Source organism: Neofelis nebulosa, chromosome 13 (assembly GCF_028018385.1).
Source record: "Neofelis nebulosa isolate mNeoNeb1 chromosome 13, mNeoNeb1.pri, whole genome shotgun sequence".
Taxonomy (NCBI): Eukaryota; Metazoa; Chordata; class Mammalia; order Carnivora; family Felidae; genus Neofelis; species Neofelis nebulosa.
The window spans coordinates 27,157,527-27,179,509 of NC_080794.1; the positions used below are offsets into that span (position 1 = coordinate 27,157,527).

Here is a 21,983-nt window from a genome sequence, read left to right on the forward strand (position 1 = left end):
TTTTGAGAGAGACAGAGAGAGCACCAGCTGGGGAGGGGCAGAGAGAGGGAGAGAGAGAAAGAATCCCAAGCAGGCTCTGGCTGTCAGTACAGAGCCCAATGTGGGGCTTGATCTCACAAAACATGAGATCATGATCTGAGCTGAAATCAGGAGTTGGACGCTTGACTGAGCCACCCAGGGGCCCTCACACCATCTCTGCTTTTTCCAATGCTCTGTCATGTCTAGTGACATAACTGTATTATCCAAGGACAAAGAACCAGATCCCTCATTTGGCATTTGATTGTCTGCTGGCAATACCAAAAAGATGACGGTCATTAACATGCCTTGTTATGGAAGCACACACAGCCCCCATGACCCAGCACCTTTATCATTTTGACTTTGTTTTTAAAGCTATTAAAATTATACACATGATATTTTGGTAGTCCTTAAAAACAAAAAGGAGGCATTTTATAGCTAAACAGTTTTATTGGCTTTTTGTGAAATAAAAAACACGAAAACAAACCACCATGGTTAAAGGCCATAATCAGCATCAACCAAATGAACCAGCCACTTGGTTACAGTAGCTGATGACAAACACTAGTGGATATTATTGCTTATTCCCCAGGTTCATTTACATGTCCATTATATTTTGGCAAGATTACAATCACATGGGAGCTTTGGTTGTATAAATTCAACTCTGACCATTCACTAAAAACTCAACTGTTGCCATTTTATGGTGGGATATATGTCAAATCGTCCTGAGTCTTGACATTTATCCTCTCATTCTGTCTCCTTTCTCCTTCTGTTAATGCTTTACAGCCCCACTGACCAAAAGTTAAAGTAAAAGCATTTACAACCATCCCATCTCTACTCTAGTGCCCTCTCCTTTGTCATGAGAGGGTGATGCATTTCTGGGCCTCTCCAAACTCTTGTATCTGGTGTGTATCCACTGCCAGTAAATAAATGTCCATCCGTAATCTGGATAGATTTTCAAATGCATATGGTTGTCAACACTGGGTTTAGACTCAACTCTCTTCTAACTTCCGACAACTAGAAAAAAAATCAACAGCCTTTAGCATCAGTAAGTTGACCTCTCAACAAAATAAGCCCTAGCCCCCGCCATACAACATCCCATGGCAAGTATGGAGCTGTCGCCTTAAAATGCTCTGTATGAGTGCTGTAACGTTTTAATGTACAGAGAAGCAATGATTGACTGCTTCTATAAAGCTCCCCTGCTCAATGCTTTCTATTTTAACACTGAAAACTCAGAATGACAAAGGGTCAGGACTAACTCACAATAGCACCATTTCCTAGACTCTTGGAAGAAGATTCCTGTCTGCGTTGGAGAATGCAGGGACCTCAGACGACCCAGCCTCCAGCTTTGCGCTTTCATAGGCCCCGCTGAATCTCAGTAGGGGTGGGTCTTCTGCCTCAGCCTACTTCTACAGTGGCATGAATTTTCCCTGGGAAGAGTTAAAAATGCGTGTCTTACAAAGTGAAGTTGGCTGCAGGTGAGAGACCTGAGGAAGCCTGTTTCGGTTGGTAAGACGATGGGACAAAGTCTGGAGATCTTTCCCTCGCCCATCTCGATTCAAGTCACTAGAGAATCTGCATGCAGAAGCATGGCAAGATCAAGGAATACTGCGTGACACAAACCCGAACACAGCAATCCAAACACCAACACTCTTACGGTATCTTTTGTATTCAGGTCCACTGGTGGGTTTGCCCTGGATAATGCTGGGATTTAATAAGCCCTTCTAATGATTATAAAGATTATCCTCTTGAATCTGGACATTTTAAACAACAGAATATTTGATATCACTGTATTTTACATGGCACATATAACCATATAATTACTAGCACTTACACGGCAAATATTGTAAATACACATTCTTGGAGTTGACTTGGTAATTATACCAATGTTATTCAGCAGAACAAAGATTAAACACTCTCTAACTTGCGCTTGGGGGAATTTCATTCCAACCCTTTACTTTACAATGAAAGGATAACCCTCTAATTATGTAATAATGCTTGGTGGTCATGTGGGCAGAGAATCACAGGGTGACTTCATGGTTAATTTGTGGCCTGTAAAATAAAGTAATACATAGTATTTTCATTTCAACAAAATACAAGAGACCATATAAAAATATTTTCCAATTTGGAATTTGAAACATGAAAGCTGGATTTTTTTTTCCTTTGTATAAAAACAAACGGAATAACGGACTAAAGTTTATTAAGCCTTCTAACAAAAAATATACATATAGGTTTAAGGAATGCAGTGAGCGTCAACTTCCCTTTTTGTCCAGGCTCATTGATGGGGAGGCTTGTGCTTTGATCCCAACAAAGATAAATGCACAAAAGTGGAGGAAGATCAGTGCCTGAAACCTGAACTACGACTTATCTCTAATAATAGGACTAATTTTACAGTAGTGCTTTTAAAAGTGTGTGTCAGATTACTGATTTTTGTTTCTCTTCCTCCTCAGGCGACTGCTGGAGATGAATTCCAGAAGCACCACTTCCGTCTCGAGTGATGTTTATTTAGTGCAATGTCTTCCTTCTCTCGTTCCCTTTTCACGCGCTGGTAGTGGTCTTCTTCCTTTAGGTACCACACAGGGGGCCAGCGGTGCCGCTCAAAGTATTCCTGGTTGTCTGATGAAGGAAAGATGAAGATGATAATACTCTTGGTTCATCGAATGCTTCCATATTCTAGGTTCTGTGCCTAATGCTTCTCATATATGTTCTCTTATATATTCTCTCAACAGCCCGGTGTGTAGGACCATTTGCAGATAATGACAGGCAAGTTTTGAGAATTACCATCACTTGCCTGAAGTAGCCGGGCACAGAGAACCTGAACCCAGGACCGCCTGACTTCAGAGTGTAGGCTTGGCCCTAGGCATGCCCCCCTAGACAAGGACGAGCAACAACCTCGGCAGGCTGTGCAGCAGGGAACCCCGATCCCCACTCCACCCAAATCCCTCAAGGATGAAGTTCTTCAAAGAGAATTCCCAACCCACAAGTCCTTGTGTCATGTCACATGCATGTGACTGCCAACCAGTCACAAGGAATTCTCCATGAGCTGCCTGCTGCTCATGGACCTTCCCAAGGGCACAGAGGTAAATGCTTCGGTTGGAGGCGATGAGAGCCGGACACATAGGGACCCACAGTCTCACCTGCAGATTTCGATTTGATTTCCTTGCGGAACTTGGAACAAACGCTGTTGTAGTTGGTGCAGATGTGGTGCAAACACCAGGCGGCCAATTGGTGGGCGTTGTGGAACTACAGGGAAGTGACCAAAAAGGGGGGGGGGGTCAGACTCTGCTTTCTAAAGTGGGGCCACAAAGAATAGGAAGCCATGAGAAGGGTGAAAGAGATAAAGGGCCCGTGTGACTAATTCAGTAAACCTCTTGTTTTGACTACAATGTTTTGACTTTGGCCATGGTTCCAACGCCAGCCAAATACAGTGTTTGGCACACCCTTTCCTTGCCCCTGTGATAGGCGCACCGAAAATAATCACCATGCCAGATCAGAAGCTGAGAGCGCGCCTTATCTCCCAGCCTCCCCCATCGATGGCCCACTCTCGACAAATGACCGTGGCCTCAGGAAGGTGCCAGCCAGCAGTGGAGCAGGGACACCAACTCTGTTTACGGAAGCCTTGGCCATGGAACACTCTATGTCGCTTGTCAGAGCTCAACTTGCTGGGGCCGAAGATCTGAAAGAGGAGACTGCAGAATGTGTAACTGTCCTATACCTGTCCTTTGGTTACCTGAGAAGAGGGGGTGGTGTGGGCAGGGTGGCAGGGAGTTGACACTCACAGCATCTCCTTTCTGAGCAGGTGCCTGGGGAGGTAGCAGCTGAGGGAGCTGTGATCAGAACAGACTTCGTGCTCAAAGATCGACAGTCACCTCCCCATTTCTCCCCAAATTTGGCAGGTCTACTCCACACCCCACACTCTGTCAACGTCTTTCTCAGACATCCATTCAGTTTGTTGGTCCTGAGGTTTCTTTGATTGGGTGAAGCCCCGAAAGTGACAGGGTGCTTCCTCTCTACCCACGTCTCTACCGTGAACAAAGGCCCAGAAGAAAGGCGAAGTCCTCAGAAAATAACTCAAAAAATTCTGAGAATTGCAACCCCAACACTATAGACAATTTTGGCTGATGCTTCCAACTTCTCCTGATATCAGGTTTCTTTTGGAAAGTAATATTAGGGCACTGGTGTCCTGGAGTTGGCCTGCACCCGCCCAAGGGAGTCAGTTGTGCCTATTTCTTCCCTACTCTGAGTTCAGCAATTTCACGTTGTTAAGGTGAGGGGATTTACACCATGGAAACTGGAAAATGCAACAACAGATCAGGGTCTCACCTGTCCCCAGGCTCATTGTGAAACAAGCCCAGCATGCCACTAGGCTAGGGTCTAATGAATGAGCTAAGATATGGAAGACGCCATCCTCAACTCTTCCTGCCAACGCGTGTCAGGGCAGGGACACAGAGCAAATCAACACAACTGCAAATCATTACCTCAATGGCCTCGCCCTATATGGAATTCTGGGTCATTTCATTTTTCTCCAGGAGGAGTATTTACTGGAGAGAGCACAAGTTGTAAACTATGCTCCAGACCTGTTCCAAAAGACCTCAGATTCCAAGTATGGACAACCAGTTAAAAAAATTTTTTTTTAACATTTTATTTTTGAGAGACAGAGAGAGAGCGTGAGCAGGGGAGAGGCAGAGAGAGGGTAAGACACAGAATCCGAAGCAGGATCCAGGCTCTGAGCTGTCAGCACAGACCTTGATGCGGGGCTCCAACCCACAAACCGTGAGGTTATGACCTGAGCTGAGGTTGACCCCTGGCCTACTGAGCCACCCAGGAACCCATGGTTTTGATGGGAGCTTGCTAATCCTACTGCAACAGATGTCTGTTCTTGGTTTTAATTGTAACGTCTACTAGGCTGTGTTTCCCATTGGATTTTAGTAATTCATGCTTCTATTTCTCTCACTGCCTATGATTGCCCCATACCATTTGTAGCCACATGTCCTTTTGTCTAGGGTGGTGTCTGATATGTGGGGAGAAAATAAAAATACTTGTTGCATGGTAAGTTACAATGAGCAGGTTGCTGTAAAGTCCTCTTCTGCCTTTTCCCCTTGGGAATCCCAGCCATCTCGGCCTGCTACTTCCTTCCCCATTCTCCCTGAAACCACTTCCTCTCCCTTAACTGAGAAGGATCTAAGACTTAGTAAACCACCGCCCTAACACAGAAAGGGAGCGAAAACCAAAGCCAGTGGGCTGAACAAAAGACTGAAGAATTTTTTCTTAGTTCCTCTGTAAACTCATTGTCAGTGAAGTCTATGCCAGGGACTAAGCATCCCGCATGGGTGCCTTGTATTGTGAGAGGGCTTCTACTCTTCACTGCTCCTTCTTGGACATTCTTTCCCACTTGATTCTCAAAATAATCTGTAAGGTTGACAGGATGATAAGGAAACTGAGGCAGAGTTTAGCTTTGTGCCTTGAGTAAGTTATGCATGACAAAGCTGGAGCTGGATCTTGGGTCCTCGCTGGAAGAATGCAAGTGTGTACTGGGATTATGGAATCACAATATTGATATTAACAAATACTGATTTTGGAAAACCCCAGGAGAGCTGCAGTAAGATGTAGGGCATTACAGGGCTTCGTGGAGTTCTAGAAACTGTCTGATCTTGGCCAATATGTGTCCAAGAATTCAAACAAGGAGAGACAAAACCTTCCCCTATCATGCCCCACGTTGTTCTCCCACATGTGAAGCTGGTGCCTCGGGGGACAATGGGGCTGGCGTGGGGTAGGGTCCTTGTTGTTTTCTCAAACGAAGCCCAGCAGGGTGAATGGTGCATGAAACGTGAAACTCTCAGATCTTCTCAGTGTACACAGGGCCCTCTGTGACTCAGTGGTGACATCTTTATTTAGACAGATGCAACAGCGGAATGTTTTATCAGCATTAAATGAACTGGTTGAACACACTGAAAAGGTGAAAGGCAAACTGTTACAGACCTGGGCCAGTTCCAAATAAGAGAGCACTTCCCCGTCGATGCCCACGCCGCTCATTGCGGCCTTCGTCAGCTCCTGAACAGCATACTGCTCTGGGGAAGAGACAGAACGGGAGAAAGTTGAACCATACCCTGTAAGCCAGACATCTCGCCTAGAGGGTCTGGTCTGGGACCACCTAACTGGAGAGGAAGCATGGGACACAGCTCTGGTAGCCATCTGAACTCAGCTCAGGGTGGCCTGTCAGCATGGGGAGTTCTGGTCTCCAGCCACTGTACCAACAACTGTGGGACACTCATTTGCACTTCTGAAATAGCCAGAGTCCTCCAGACCTTCGCTGTCCAGTATGGTAACTACCAGCCACATGAGACAAGTTCAACTTAAGTTAAAATTAACTAAAATTAAAAATTCACACCCTCAGTCACACTGAAGTGCTCAATAGCCACATGTATATTTGGGCAACACAGATGCAGAACATTTCCATCCCTGCAGAAAGTTCTATTGGATAGTTCTGCTCTGGAGAATCCAGCACCTTCATAGAATCCTCTAGACTCTCTGCTATCTTCCTGTTTGACAGTTTCTCCACTCCTATCATTCCAATGCTCAACAGTCTCTGACAGTGGAGGGACTGAGTATCAGAGGAATGGATCTATACGGGGAATTAAAAATGTGAATGCCTATGTCTGTCTCAACAGCTGAAGATGGGTGACATCTTTATTGCTCAGCTTCTTAGATTCTAAAGACTGGGGAGACCTTCACCCAGAGGTAACAAAAATATGGTTGGGAGAGCCACTTAAGCCTGGGAGCTGCGTCCAAGGCTTGGAAGCTGAATTGGGATAGTGGCTCTGAGACTGAACTGTCTTTGCCTCTGTTTGGGGCCATCACCTGCATTTGGGATTGACCTGTGTGGGTACAATCTAGGCTCCCATTTCTAGCTCCTTGATGTCAAGGTGCTTTTTTCATCTCTAGCCACTGCATCTATTCTTCTAGTCCAATAAACTGTCTTAATCATGCTTACCTTCTGTTCTGGCTCTACGTACATCTTAGTCAACGTGCCTCTATCTGGTCAATATGAGATCTAGGTTTGAATGGTTTCTTTGGCACAATCTTCCTTGGCTGGACTGACAAAGAACTATTTGGGACTAAATTTTCCAAAGAAGTCATTGGACTTTTTAATTTCAAGTTAATAGCAACATTTCTTGACATTCCTTTAACATGTAGGTTTGCAAAGCATTTTCACGCCACAAACTGATTTAAAAAAAAAAAAAACAAACATGTTCTAAACACTCTGTACTAACCAAACACTGTAAATGATTAAGGAAATTTTCTTAGGAAGCTTTATATTAATCATAATAGTAATGATAGCATTTAATAACAAAAGGAAAGATGCACAGAAGTCTGTCGTTTACCCGAGAAGCTCTCTTTGATTCAGTTCCTTTCATGGAGAAGTCAGTCCCATGTTTTCATCACCATACTTAATATTTAAGCAGAAATGGCATTATTTTAAGATTAATCACAAACCTTCTTCAGCAGATCTGGCTCCAAATTGGTTTTGACTATTTAAAAAAAATCAGTTCATCCTCAAAGGATAAATACTTGTAAAAACTGGATAGTCAAATGGTTCAGAATCTCTACCTGTGAAAAAAGGAACTGCTTCTTGCAGCCTACTACAGTTAGCATTTAAAAAATAAGTACACTCTGGGTGTACTGGTTAAAAATAGTTTTTAAAAAGTCAAATAGCAATGCTTCAACAATCTCTTTCTTTCTTTCCAGTGGGGGAAGAAGCAAGGCAAGGAGGACTTTGATCTCCTGGTAGAAACCTGGAGTCCAGAGAAATACATTTTCTTTTCTAAAGACACTGCCAGAAAGTCAAGTGCAGATAAAACCAGTTAGTTTGTTCCGACATTCATTTTCATTCACTTAATGATTCAACAGGTATTTACTGGGAAGCTAATATGCTCAGGCACTTTTCCACATGAGGGGGACAGGCAGGCCAATGTATGAAACTGGCACTATTTCTGCCTTCACGATTAACAGGCATCAGCTAACGTAGTGACAAACACCCAGATTGCTAACTGACACCTGCAGTGAATGGAGCTGAAGGTTTACATTTAAAAAAAAAGGTATGTGAATATATATATCCTATTTAGACCTGTTTCAGCTTACCAGCCGAACAAATCCAGAAATGACACATAGATTTTGAGAAGTGAAGCCAAGTCCCCCTTTTTTCTTTCTCCCAAAATGCTCTTGACAATGTCAGAACATTTTCTAAAATAGCTTAAAAAAAAACACTTACATAATGCTTACTAGGTGCCAGACACTGTTCTGAGAACTTTATATATATATCTTAACTCCTTAATCTTCGTAACAACTCTACAGTAGAATAACATGGTCCCCATTCCAAAGAGAGAGAAAGCGGAGACACAGTGGTTAAGTGTGAAGTCATCTAGCCAGGAAATGGTGGAGTCAGGATCTGAGCCCGAGAAATCTGGCTCTGTAGCCTATGTTCTTAGCCACTGCCTCCTACTGCCTCTTTCTTAGAGACTGTGTCTGAGCACACATTATGGATAATATGGACACAATAGTTTTATTTCAAATTCCATGGTCCACAAATGAGGCAGAGTGCATAGAGCATCGGTCTCAAGAGCAGGGATCATGCATTACTCATCTTGATAACTGCATCACCCAACAGGGCCTAGCACAAAGTAGGTGCTTAAGAAAATATTTGTGGAATTGAATTGGGCTGATACATCTGATCAATTCCCACCACCCTGAACAAGACAGCCCTATGTTGGGTGATACAAAATTAATTTTTATTCCCTGGAAACGTTATTTTTGTTTAAGTGTAATTTTGACAAGCCTGACAGTCAGACGCTGCATGGCCCCCAGTCATCGGCCTTACCTGCAAGTGCAACCAAGTGTGGCAGGCAAAATCTGTTTGCCAAGGCAATTAATTCCAGTGGGTCCAGGTCCAAGTTAGGTGACAACTGCTTGGTATAAAGATAATCCAATACCGCTTGCATTGACATCTTGTTTATGTTCGGGAGATACACCTGAAACGTTATTTAAAAAGCTAAGTTCTGCTGAAGAAAGCAGTGGGTACATTTTCAGGCTACACTGCTTATAAATATCCCAACTGCACGATTTGATATTGGCAAGTCTGGGACACTTGCTTTGAGGCTGTGTATAGAAGTCATTCACTATTTACTGCTTTACACATAACAGTGTGATTTGTAGATGACAAAAGAGTGGGGCTGCCTGACAAAGCCTGATTTGGAATTTTTAAATGGCTATTTGGACTTATAAATCAGACAAATGGGCTGTAAATGTATGATGACATTATGGGCTCTCTTTGCCAAGTACCTTATAATACTCTACTGTGGGGAAAGAAATCTCCTAGCGACATGATAGGTGTTGGGGGGAGCTGCAAACCACACTGTTGCTGACACACGATAGAGCCCAGCTCTCTAAGATGTCAAAACAGAGGATGAGGAACCACCCTAGCTGCCACAGTGACTGGCTCGATTCCAACGTTCTATCGATAGCGGCTAACACAATATACACACTTCATTGTTTTTCCTATGACACGACCGCATAGATTCAAAATTATCGGAACATTATCAGGTATCAGTAGATTCAGAGAACCCAGAGAAATCCTTACCTGGGACATCTGGGGAATAGTTGGTTGGGCATCTTCTTTGTAGGATTTACCTAATCTGTCTCCTGAGTACCTGTAGTTGTTGCTAATATTAATACATGCTGGAGTTCACTAGAGAACCAAGGCATGGATCAATGAGGATGCACACTGCTGGGCAGCATAGAGACTCTAAGTAACTCTACAAGACGGACCCTGGCACAGTACAGAACAGTACCATTGGTCTTAACTACTGGAATGATAATGATAAAAATTGAAGGCTTCTTATACATAAGGTACTGTGATCTACTCTGATCCTTATATCCTCCCCAGGAAGAAGAGACTATTATTTTTGCCATTTTACAGGTATGGAAATTGAGGTTCAGGGAGGTTAAGTCCCAAATCCAAGGTCACAGAGCTAGTCAGTGTCTGGGATTTGAACTTGGGGAGCATAATTCTAAGGTCTGTGGTCAGAGCCACTGTGCAGTACAAGAAACCCTTCATGGCAAGGAAGCAAAGGTTTGTTTGGCTCACAGTATAATAAAGTACTGTATTTCACTAACAGTTTTTAAGAATCAGATTTCTAAGTTGAGAAGGATAAACAGTTATAAACTTCTGATTTCTGGTGCTTAGCAAACCTCTATATACCACAGAAAGATGATTACATCTCTATTATACATCTAATCTCTCCCTCCTTCTCTCTCTCTCCACAATCTACATGGGTCTCATGGTCAATGCATTCTAGTGTTGTGGTTCCAGAATCATTTAAGCTATCTCAGCCTTCTATGTCATTCTCCTGCATGGCCACCAGCCACCTCAGACAGGGACTGTCCTTTCAGACAGAGCTTTCTCTTTATGTATCAGAGGGAAGGCCCAAAGAACTTCCCAGAAATAGTAAGAAAATTCCACACACACCCCCTTTCAGACATAGTCAATGAAAACAATTATGATTTGGTAAATAAGCTGTATGGGTTACTACCATCAAGGATTTGACCAAGGTCTTCATTTCAAGTTTCTAGGCAACCTCTACAGTAGATAGAACCTGGCAAGTAGACACTGTTACTGATGTGATTTTAAAATAAAGAAGCTGTTGTATTGTAATTAATTCCTATTCCAGTGACTCTAATATCAGTTGTATCTGTGCATATGCTTACATACATATACGTTTATGTACACATGCATTTATCTTACGCAGGTCGTGTTTGGATTAGTACAATTTTATACTAATAATTAAAGTTAAATAATTAATTAAATATACTATAAAGTTTAATTTTAAAATTAACTTTAAAGTTAATTAAATATACTATAATTGAAGGTTAAGTTGTGAAACTTTAAAATTTGGACCATTTTGGTAGTGAAGGTATGTACATTTTACAAAGTCCTAAGTGTGATAAAGTGTTAGTGATCATAAATATAAAAAGTCACAGAGCTTTCTGTGAAAACCTGCTCTCTCAGCTACGGGGAGGTCTGCTGTTTTGAAAACAACGGCTTAGATGCCAGGGCAAGAGGCTGGGAAAGGCCTGGGGGTTTGTCACTAAAATGAGTGTGACCTTTGACTAATCATTCTCCCTCTCTGACCCTCGGTTTCCTCATCTGTTACATGGGAGAGATTTGGAAGAGGTAATAACCTTCAGCTTTTTCTTCTTCACGGAGACTCTGGATTTGGAAGATATTCATATTACCTTAGCATTTTTTGTTAAGACTGTGTTCTAAGTCATGACAAAATGAACATCCTAAGTGAAAAATTATTTCTAGCAACAAGAGATGACAGATTCCTGTAAGCAGCCCTGCCCCAATACTTTCAATGTCTTTGGAATGTTCTGACATTTGATTAAAAAAGTTTTTTTTAGCGTTTATTTATTTTTGAGACCGAGAGAGAGAGAGAGAGAGAGAGACAGATTGTAAGTGGGGGAGGGGCAGAGTGAGACTGACACAAAGAATCCACAGCAGGCTCCAGGCTCCAAGCTGTCAGCACAGAGCCCGATGCAGGGCTTGAACTTACAAGCCTCAAGATCATGACCTGAGCCGAAGTTGGAAGCTCAACCAACTGAGCCCCCCAGCTGCCCCTGGAGTGTTCTGACATTTATAATCATCTGTGGCTTGCTTTTTCCTTCTTGTGTAACATAAGGCAAACAAATTTTTGAAGTGATGGCTTTTTTTGGGCAAATAATGTTAAGGACCGTTAGAGCAAATGAAAACAAACTAAAAACACGTTTAGAACACACACCGTTCTCATGTTTCTTTTTTTTAAAGCCCGTTTCTGTCATTTCAACATTTATGTTTAACTGCATAACAATGGAGAGACTACTTTATAGAACTTTAAAAACAATATAAATAAAGCTATATAAGAAATGGAATTAAGAATTTTGCATCCTACCTGCTTAGGTAGCTTAGAAGAAATAAGAGTCAGCAAAGAGACTATAATGCTATCCTAAACTACGTCTCTTATTCCAGTTTCGTTGGTTTAAAATTTTAATTGCAAAGATCAGCTCAGACTATTAGGCTTATAATTAGAGACAGTCTCATAGAGGATGAGAAAGTTTTCCAGATTCAGAGCATTGCTTACTACAATTCAGGCATGCATTTTTAATGAACCACTTGCTGAGCACCTCTGGGGAGAGAATTATGCTTACTGCTACATTAAAAGTAATGAGAAAAATAGAAGTAAAATACAATGTCTTCTTAAATATTAAATGACAAAAAATGTTAAAGTAACGTCAACGGGTATATTTTATCCCTTTCTGGATATGTATGAGAATTCTGTTAATGCCAAAAAGAAAGAAAGACTGAATTTTGAGGTTTGGGAAGTCAGGTTTTCACAGGACAATAAAGAGTTAAAAGGTGGCCTACAAAGGACAGATCCCAAGTCATGGAATATTTACTGAGCATTTAACTGATGTTCCTCCCACCCCATGACCCCACTTGGCTGGTTTAGGAAGTGTGGAACTGGGGTTTTTTTTTAACTTAGGGCTTTCAGGGGACAAAGACTTTCAATTACTCATGGAAAGAATTTAACAAGGATCCTCCAGGACAATGGTCACCGACATTTCTTGAGCTTTCATATGTTCCAAGCACCAAATTCCATGTTTTACACATGTACCCTCATGACTTACCTGCCCTCTGAAGAAGGTTCTCTTGTTATCCCCATATTAAAGATGAGGACACAGGTTTGGAGAGGGCCGGTCGCTTTCCCAAGGTCAAACTGAGACTAGAGTTCAAACTATATAACCATTATAGTCTACTCTGGAAATCAAGAGAAGGGGCAGATGAGGGCACACATGTCAACAGCTCATGGCATTCCTGATTCACTGGCTAAAGGAATTTGGCACAGACCTCCTGTTGCTTGGGTCCACGGTCTCTGTCTTCTAAGCTGGGTAGAAGCCATCCATACCTATTAGCCTCAGCTATCGTTCTAAGTGGCAAATGACCTAGTCTTTCTAAGAGGTAGTGCTAAACAGGTGGCCCCCTCCAAGAGAGGCTGTTAACCATAGACGAGTGCATTCATGTTCACTGCCAAGTTTTTGTTTTGGTCACCTCTCCTGCCCATTTTAATCTGGAGACGATTACAGTCCATTCTGGGAAGGGATAAAGGGGATTAGCATTTGTGAGGTCAGCTCTGACAGTGTCTCTTTGTGCCTGGGTTCCTGACCTTGATCAAGTTCTCTGCTGGGTCAGTAGCAGGTGCTCTGCTGCACAATCAGCACACATTTCAGTGAGCTGGACACATAAGGGAAGCAAGCCTCCGGGCTCTTCATCTCTGGAGATTACTGGAGCCGGTGAAGTGCCATTCGGATGAAGGCTTATTAATCGGTGGCTTCCCCAAATTTTCGTGGAAGTGAGAGTGAAAGAATATGAACATGACTGACATCAAAATAACACTAATGGCAGCGACCATTTACTTAATGCTCATGAGGATCTGCGAGTGTTGACTTTTGCACTTCACCACCACACTGTGGCTATTATCCTGCTTTCCAGAGAGGAAGGATGCCCAGGGCCACACAGCTTATACGTGGAGGAGCTGAGATTCAAGCCCTGCGCCCTTCACTGGGCAGCCTCTACCACGCTGGCGTAGTTTCAGTGACACGGCTCGGAAACATCTTTGGTGGCACAGGAAAGACTTCACTACTCACAGCTGCAGACCTCCGGGCTTATAAAGGCCGGCAGACAGCTAGCGAGGTCATTAGAACAATCCTAACATTTCTCCTCCCCCCACAGCAGACAGCCTTTTGCTGGGAGTTGGTTTAGGAGCAGCTGCAGTTTGTTCTGAAAGCGGGAGGTGGCCTAGTGACCTCCTCTGCCCCAGCCATCCCTGCTTGTGAGGCCGTGACTCTGCTTCCCTACTTGGGGATGCAAATGCAGGCTCCCAGGTCACAGTGGGAGTGCTCAGATTTCTGGTGTGAGTGCCCCTTTCGAGAAGTTAGCTCTTGTTTTCTCTATTTCTTTTAAAAGTGTGGAGAGATGCTGAGATCAGCAAAGCGAGCCTCTTAGGACAATAAACTTGATGGGGTGTCCCCCTTTAAAAAAAAGATGGTTAAAAAATACTTTCAGAACTCAACAAAAATGCTTGCTCTTCTAGACTAAAGTTAGAAGTGCTTGAATGGAATTTTTCTTTCTTTTCCAACAGGGTTTGTAAAAAGATGAACACAGAATGGTTTCAAGATACTGCTTACTCTGCTCTAAGAATATCTTTTATTCGGAGATAGGGCCAGCGTCTGAGAAGTGACTCAGTGGCTTCCACTAGACCTAAGCATTGACAGCGGTGTGTTCAGAGGAATGACCATTAGCTCCATTACTGTCTCCCTCCAGTTAACAAAGGCTTGGAGAAGACGAGTCGGGGCAGTGCCTCGGGGGATGCTGTAGCTCAAGGAAATGTCGAGGGCCATCCAGTGCACCCCTCATGGTGCAGATGAGAAGACAGGGGCACAAGGATGTGGCTTCTCAAGGGCCGTCGTCTGGTTGGGGGCTCAGCTGAGCCCAGGATGCGGGTAAGTGAAGAAACTTTTCACCACCCCGAACTTCTGGAAGACAGACTGCCCCAATTGCATGTGAGTTTGATAGTGTCTTGCTTGGTGACATTTGAAAAAAGTATAGCTGATCATGTTTTACAAATGACAGCAGTGACCATAAAAGGGTGATGCACAGGCACCACTCAGGTGCTCACACACCACAAGTGAACAGTGGACCATGGCTCCCCATAACAGCAAAATTAAGAAGAGGGTGACCTCCATGGAAGCAGTTGAAGAGCTGAAGTCGTCTGGTTAACCAAACACACACACAGTCATAAAGATTCTACTTAGGCTTCTCGGAAGGCACATACCTCACTGTTGGTGCTTTCCACAAATGAGCCCCCAAACATGGCAGCCATCCACTTGCAGCTACAGATCAGCAATGGTTTGTGGGCACTGATGGCTCCATCATCCAACCTGAACGTCACATCTGCCCAAAGATCGAGGAAACATAACCATGAGCCAGCTTTGCTGAGAGTTCTACCCACAGTCACCAACCTGCGTCTCTTACTCTCTTTTCCGTGTCTCTACTTAGTGATTTGGTATCAACCACTACACCCAGATCCCCCTATGTCATCCAAGGATTGAGGAGTAAGTATATAAGATTACACATGGGATCACGACACAAATTCTCTGAACCACATGGTAACATAAAGGAGAGGAATAGTTTTTCTTCCTTACTATGAAAAATTTCAAACATATGGAACAGTGGAAGAAACAGTACAATGATAACTCATTTATCACACTGTTAACATTTTGCCATGTTTGCTTTAACTATGGGTGAATGAGTATGTGTGTGTGTATACGTAGTGAATATGTGTGTATGTGTATATATACGTGTGTAAACATTTTTTTAAATGTTTATATTTATTTTTGAGACAGAGACAGAGCCTGAGTGTGGGAGGGGCAAAGAGAGAGAGAGACACAGAATCTGAAGCAGGCTCCAGGCTCTGAGCTGTCAGCACAGAGCCCAATGCGGCACTTGAACTCATCAACTGTGAGATCATGACCTGAGCGGAAGTCGGACACTTAACCAACTGAGCCACCCAGGTGCCCCTATGTGTGTAGACATTTTTAACAGCATGACACTTCTAACTACTTTATCAAGAGTTTTCTAAAAATAAGAATATACTTCTAGATAATCATATCATTATTACTCCTAAGAAAATTAGTAATATCATCGTCTAGTTCATACTCAAAATTTTCCAATTATCTCTAAATTGTATTTATAGTTTTTTTTTTTTTTAAAGACAATCCAGTTGAAGTTCCATGTTGTATTTGGTCATTATGCCTTTGCATTAAGGGGAGGGCGATTGAATCCATTTCACTTAAGGTCCATTGTTTACTGCAGGTTTGTAACATTTCTTTTCATGATTGTTTCTATTTCATGATGGTCAATGTTTCAAGTAAATATTATTCATAAGTTTTAAAATTAATGAACAGACTCAGTAATCAATTACTGAATGTATAGTACTAAATATGTACTACCAAGGCATTATGAAAGATAAAGACAAAATGGAAGTATCCATGTAAATAAAAGTCAGGAAGTCAAATTTTAACAATGAAATACACACACACACACACACACACACTCACACACAGAGGGCTATTTCAGAATTTAGTAGAAACAAACAAGCAATTATGTGAGGACACTGTGGTCAGCAAACAGCATAGTTATCAAGGATAAAGAAGAGGCAAGAGAAATAGAGAAGTGTAGGGTGGTAGAGTGCGAGAAAGGATAGGGAGGGGGAAATGGACAGATGAGGCACCCTTGATACGAAGGCAGGGGGTTGCCAAAATCACCTCAAGGATTTCAAGGCCAAAAGGTCAGCGGAGAGCAGATGTGGTCAGGGAAGGGAGCCTGAAGGAGCTGAACATCGAGCTGACTTGCTCTGGCTCTGGTGCAGGCTCAGGAGGAATGTGACCTAACTGAGAAGCGTCGTGAGGGTACTTTAGAGGGCAGCTTGTGTGCAAATCCTGGCTCTACCATTTACTACTGTACAACCTGGAGGCAACATGCCTAACCTCCCTGTCAATTTCCCCATCTTCAAAATGGAATAGTATTTGGCCCATTAGTCTGATAAGAATTAAATAGATGGATACATGCAAACTAGAAGGTTACATAAAAAAATAAGCATGGACACATGTTAGTGCTGGTTACTCTCTTGCCTATTTGGGAACAGCTAATGTTTGATAAATCACAACCAAAGGGATCGATGACTTTACCATTGGACCCCTCACCTGAGAACGACCCTTTGCTGAGGCACTCTTTTATCCGATTGGCCTTCCTGACATGAAATGCTTTTGTAATCTCCTGGTTCATGAAGGCTTCCTTGTTCATGATGTTTTCCACCATCATCCTCAAATCAAACATCTCCAGAACCTCTGCGATCTGAGCCAGGCCCACCAAGTCCTTTTCCTTTTCATCCAGTTGTCCCGTATAAAGAAACTGGAGCAGGGTCCGGAAAGGGCCTGGCTGGACGGAGGAGTCCATCCTGACCACAGTGACAGGGCCCACGCGCTTTGAAACGGGATTGGCTTGCATTTCCTTGTGCATGCCAAGGAACCCCTTGCTCCAGCCTGATAAGGTCTGTGTCTCCGGAGTCGAGCTCTCGCCTTCCAGAGCCAGACTCTCCTGCTGGGACAGGTTCTGGCTCGAGGCCTTCCACTGATTGGCCTGAGGTGTCCTTGGCGTTCCTTCCTCCCGCTCCTCGTCTGGGTCAAGGCTCAATACCCGCCCCTGGCAATCCCTGCTCTGCTTCTCTTTCTCACCAGCTCCTTCGCTCCAATTTGGGGTTTCTTCACATTCCATTAAAAAAAGATCATAAAATTTGGAAGAGGAGGTAGCGAGGTAAATTCGATGTGCAAAGATGTGCTCTTGGTCCTGAAGGATGAACAGGACGTCGGCACACAGAGGATTGTCCAGTAAACAGGCAGCTTCGCTTGTCCCCATGGAGGGACATTCTGGAACCTTGATGACCGGCGGAGGGGCTTTTGGAGGTAGGAATGGTGCCTGAAGTAAAGGCTTCTGGACTTTCTTTAGGTGAGATTTCCAGAACTGCAGGTGTCGGCGGGAAATCAGCGCTGCTCGGATCGCATTGTCAAACACGTCCTTGATTCCGAACTGGTCAAACACGCTTGTCTCATAGTACGGTATGCCCAGCTCCTTTGCAACCTCTCGGCCTTTTTCTGGGGGCAGAATATCCCCTCTCTTTATGGGCCTAAAATGGAGTATTTAAAAAAATTATAATCAGCCTTATTTTAGGGAAAAAAAAATGGTAACAAGGGCCTATGAAAGCACCTAATAGAATTGTGCCTTTAAAGTCCTTATTCAGACTTTTAATAAGGCTCTTGAAAAATCGATCTACCTCAAGCTTTCCAAATATAAAGGACTCAGGCCTGCAGGGGAAAAAATGCTTTCAGGAGTAACTATAATAACTGAAGTATCGGCCATTTGCTTGCTATTTGATCCTGGGCAAGTTACTTAACCTTCTTAAGCCTTGGTTCTCCCAACTGTAAAATAGGAATAAGAATAATAAACACCTACATCTTAAAGGACTAGTGAGAAGTTGAAATGAGATAATGTGCTTAGCACGGTGCCTGGTCCACAGGGAGTGCCTGACAAATATTAGCTGTCACAACGATCACAACTGTGACGTCTGCATCTTCATCACCACGTTATGCTTACATTTTGCTTGATTACTTTACAGTGAATCCATATACCTTTTCTCACTTGAGCCTCACAAAAACCCTAGGGGTGTTATTCGCATGCCACCTAGTGAAGAAACCGAGGCAGAGAGTCTAAAGGGTTTGCTTCAGGTCACATTCGCAAGTTGAAGAGAGACCCCTGCCCAGCAGTTAGAGTCTAGAAGCCCCTAGTCCTAGACTAAACGGTCCCCATCCAACAGCCAATTAAGTCTCTTGCATCAGATCTGTGCTTCTCCTTTCATGCCTAACTGCTTCTTTTCTCTTCTGCCTCTGCAGTCACGCCCTCAGCCTCTTTCACTTGGACTACGGCATTAGCCTCTGCACTGTCTTTCTTCAGACTGTCCACATTTCAGCCCACAGTTTCCACTGCTGCACGAAACATCCTTACATCACACAAGCATGACTTTCAGCTGTAATTCTTTTTAAAAATTTCCTCTGGTTCCACACAGCCCTTCAGGCTGGCACACAAGGCCCCTTTACATTCTAATCAAACCCAGGGAGGCCAAACCTTTGGAAGCAGTACAGGCAGAATAGTGCTGTGACTATGGCATAGCATAGTAAAAGACAGGTTCCAGAACATAATTAACTTTGTTGTTCCATTCTTCACAAACACACACTTGATGCTGAGACATACTCTTAGGAATTGATCTTCTTAAATAAATATTTGGCTTCCAAAATTGAAGGTAATGTGTGTGAAAGGCACACTGGTCTTAGGAGAAATACGGTAATACTGGTTACAGTTTGGATCTGAAGCCCTGGACAGAGCACAAGGAAAAAAGGCAGGGTGTTGCAAAGGCAGAGGGAAGTGCAGGGAAGAAGACTTAACTTCAGAGTTTGCTTCTCTGGGCTTTTTGTGCTCCTTCTTCCTGGGGCTGACTTGGAAATCACTAACTGGCAAAACTCTTCAAGGCTGCGCTCAAATACCAGCTCCTTCATGGAATCGGGACTGTCCCCTCTGCTGTCCTCTAGTGCTCTGTAACTCTCCTCCTGTCCTCCACACGTCTATGGTTGTGAGGCCTGATTATCTCAGCCTATTCTTTTACACAGAAAGTTCTGGATGCCAGGGGCAGTCTCTCTTTCACCGTGAGTCCCCTTTCCCTCTATGTGGCTTCTAACATTCAATTCCTAGTCCATGCATTTAATAGAGGGACTGTGAAAACAACATGAAACATTTTCAGAAAATTTATCCAAAACGCAACAAGAACATCAGAAATTGTCTAAAGAAAATACTATTTGCTTTTGCTGTGAGAGTGTAAAAAGCTGTGTCTGTACAAAATTTTTGCAACAAGCCTATCAGGCAAACATTGAAGGAAGGTATTAATATCAACACTTTTGGGAAAGTTATGCTCTCCGGCAAAAAATGTAGTTAAACATAAAATATATATAAAGTTATTTTTTTTATGACAGGAATATGGAAGGGGCATGGGCTTTAAAAAACTCTTACTTCCCCCTAATATTGGTATTCACATTTTATACAAGTAAAACAAATCCCCCCTCAGTTTGATTTTTAAAGTTGTGACATTTTAAAAGACATCTACTAGATGGAGCACCACTAGGGTGGCTCAGTCGGTTAAGTGTCCAACATCTGTGCAGGTCATGATCTCACGGTTCCTGGGTTTGAGCCCCGCATTGGGCACTGCGCTGACAGCTCTGAGCTTCTGATTCTGTGTCTCCCTCTCTCTCTGCCCCTCCCTCACTCATGCTCTGTCTCTGTCTCTCTCTCAAAAAATAAATAAACATTAAAAAAAAATTAAAAACAATTACTAGTAACATTTAAATACCAGTGTTCCTGTTTTGCAACTATAGGTCCATATGATGTTTTAAAACTAGACACCACCATTTTGGGAATGAAATATTCTCAGAGGTTGGATTGGGGGAAACGAGAAGGTTAAAAACACTTGGATATGTGTATTTGCATGAACCTGATGTTCTGGGGGGCCAAGAACTGGGACTAGTCAATCTGAATGTTCATTAACTTTATTAAACTAATCATAGTTTCAAGAATGACATTACTATGAGTAGCTACTATTTTGTTTAGTATTTTGCAAATTTCAAGGCACTTAAAATTTTTTTTTTTAAATGTTTATTTTTGAGAGAGAGAGACAGAGACAGAGTGTGAGTGGGGGAGGGACAGAGACACATGGAGACACAGAATCCGAACTAGGCTCCAGGCTCTGAGCAGTCAGCACAGAGCCCAATGCAGGGCTGGAACGTGGGGCTCAAACTTGTGTAGCCGAAGTCAGACGCTTAACTGACTGAACCACCCAGGTGCCTCAAGGCACTTAAAAAACATTATTTATTTATTTTGAGAAAGCACACGTGGGAGGGGCAGAGAGGGAAAGAGAGAATCCCAATCAGGCTCTGCACGGACAGTGCAACTCAGGGCTTGAACTCATGAACCATGAGATCATGACCTTAGCCAAAACCAAGAGTAGGTCGGTTAACTGACTGAGACACCCAGGTGCCCCCAAGACACTTTTATTCACACCAGGTTGCAATTATAAAATTCATTTCCAGAACTGGCCAACCAGTTTACAAAAATGGGTTCCTCACCTAAGAGGGGACAGTGAGCACGAGAAGGGTCAGTATTAACAAACTAACTTAAAGCATATGGCTGATTGATGGGGCCCCAGAACCACCAAAGAGCATAACCCTAGGCTACAGGGACATCTGTTACCTCTAAACTTTAATTTGGCCAGCACAGCAAAATACTGAGTCCCTTGGCTTACCTTGCTAAAGGGCGTCTGGCTCGATTAACAGCTTCAAGATCAGCATAGCGGAGATCTAGCTGGCAGCCAACTAGAACAACAGGTGTGCGAGGGCAAAAGTGCTTGATTTCTTGATACCACATGGTTTTCACATGATTTAGGGAATTGGGATTAGCAATCGAAAAACAGAGGACCACAACATCAGACCTAAAAGGAAATCACAAAAGAAGCTGTATTTCCATATAATTTTTTTTCTTTTATCATTACAGCTCCTCCCCTCCCCCATCCATCTAATGCCATATCATGTCACAATTAAAAAAAAAAAAGGATAGTATAATACATCTCGGAGTCATGCAAACAGCCGGATAAGCCCCCACATCCCAGCACCAAACACAGCCCGAGTTCATTTTCATATTGCACTGCAGAACGCCTATGTATTAAAGTTTCCAAAGATGTTCTTTTACAATACAAATGACTACCCAAACTTGATCCAGTCCTGGAGCCACAACATGCTGAACTATTTCTGTTAATCACAAGAAATAGTTTCAAGATAAAATAAAATAATAAGAACTACCTTTTACCAGTTTAAACAGAAAGGTGATGATGACTCAACCCAATGAGATAAAGCAAACAGTTTAAACATTACTGAAAACATAACAGGTATTTGCTGTACAGGGTCAGCAAATACACAGAAGGATTTCTGCCCTTCTTCCCACTTAAGCACACATGTAGAGAGCACAACCACTTATCTGTTTCTGAAAAGAAAATGTCTTGATTTTGCAGGAATTTTGACTCTTTACTAGATATATGGCAAGAAGGTAGTATTTAACAGAAAACTAGCAATAGTTAGATGGATGGGTAGTAAGAGAATGTTGGAAGCAGATTTCTCAAATGGTATATATGACACAGCAGGTAAACGGGGAAAAGAAAAAGTATTTTACA

At 42.9% G+C, this 21,983-nt stretch overlaps 1 protein-coding gene across 11 annotated transcripts in view; it reads right to left on the reverse strand.

The window, feature by feature from the left end:
• Positions 1-445: 445 nt before the first annotated feature.
• The window catches only part of RHOBTB1 (Rho related BTB domain containing 1), a 124,173-nt gene continuing 102,635 nt past the window's right edge, over positions 446-21,983 (reverse strand). For 10 of the 11 annotated variants that reach the window (XM_058696428.1, XM_058696433.1, XM_058696426.1 and 7 more), the window contains 7 exons: positions 21,063-21,248; positions 16,867-17,846; positions 14,937-15,055; positions 8,888-9,038; positions 5,992-6,080; positions 3,150-3,255; positions 446-2,628 (listed from right to left, as the gene is read on the reverse strand). In XM_058696428.1, coding sequence (XP_058552411.1) covers positions 2,459-2,628; positions 3,150-3,255; positions 5,992-6,080; positions 8,888-9,038; positions 14,937-15,055; positions 16,867-17,846; positions 21,063-21,248 — 1,801 coding nt within the window. In that variant the 3' untranslated portion in view covers positions 446-2,458. The other variant, XM_058696436.1, reaches the window with a different exon arrangement.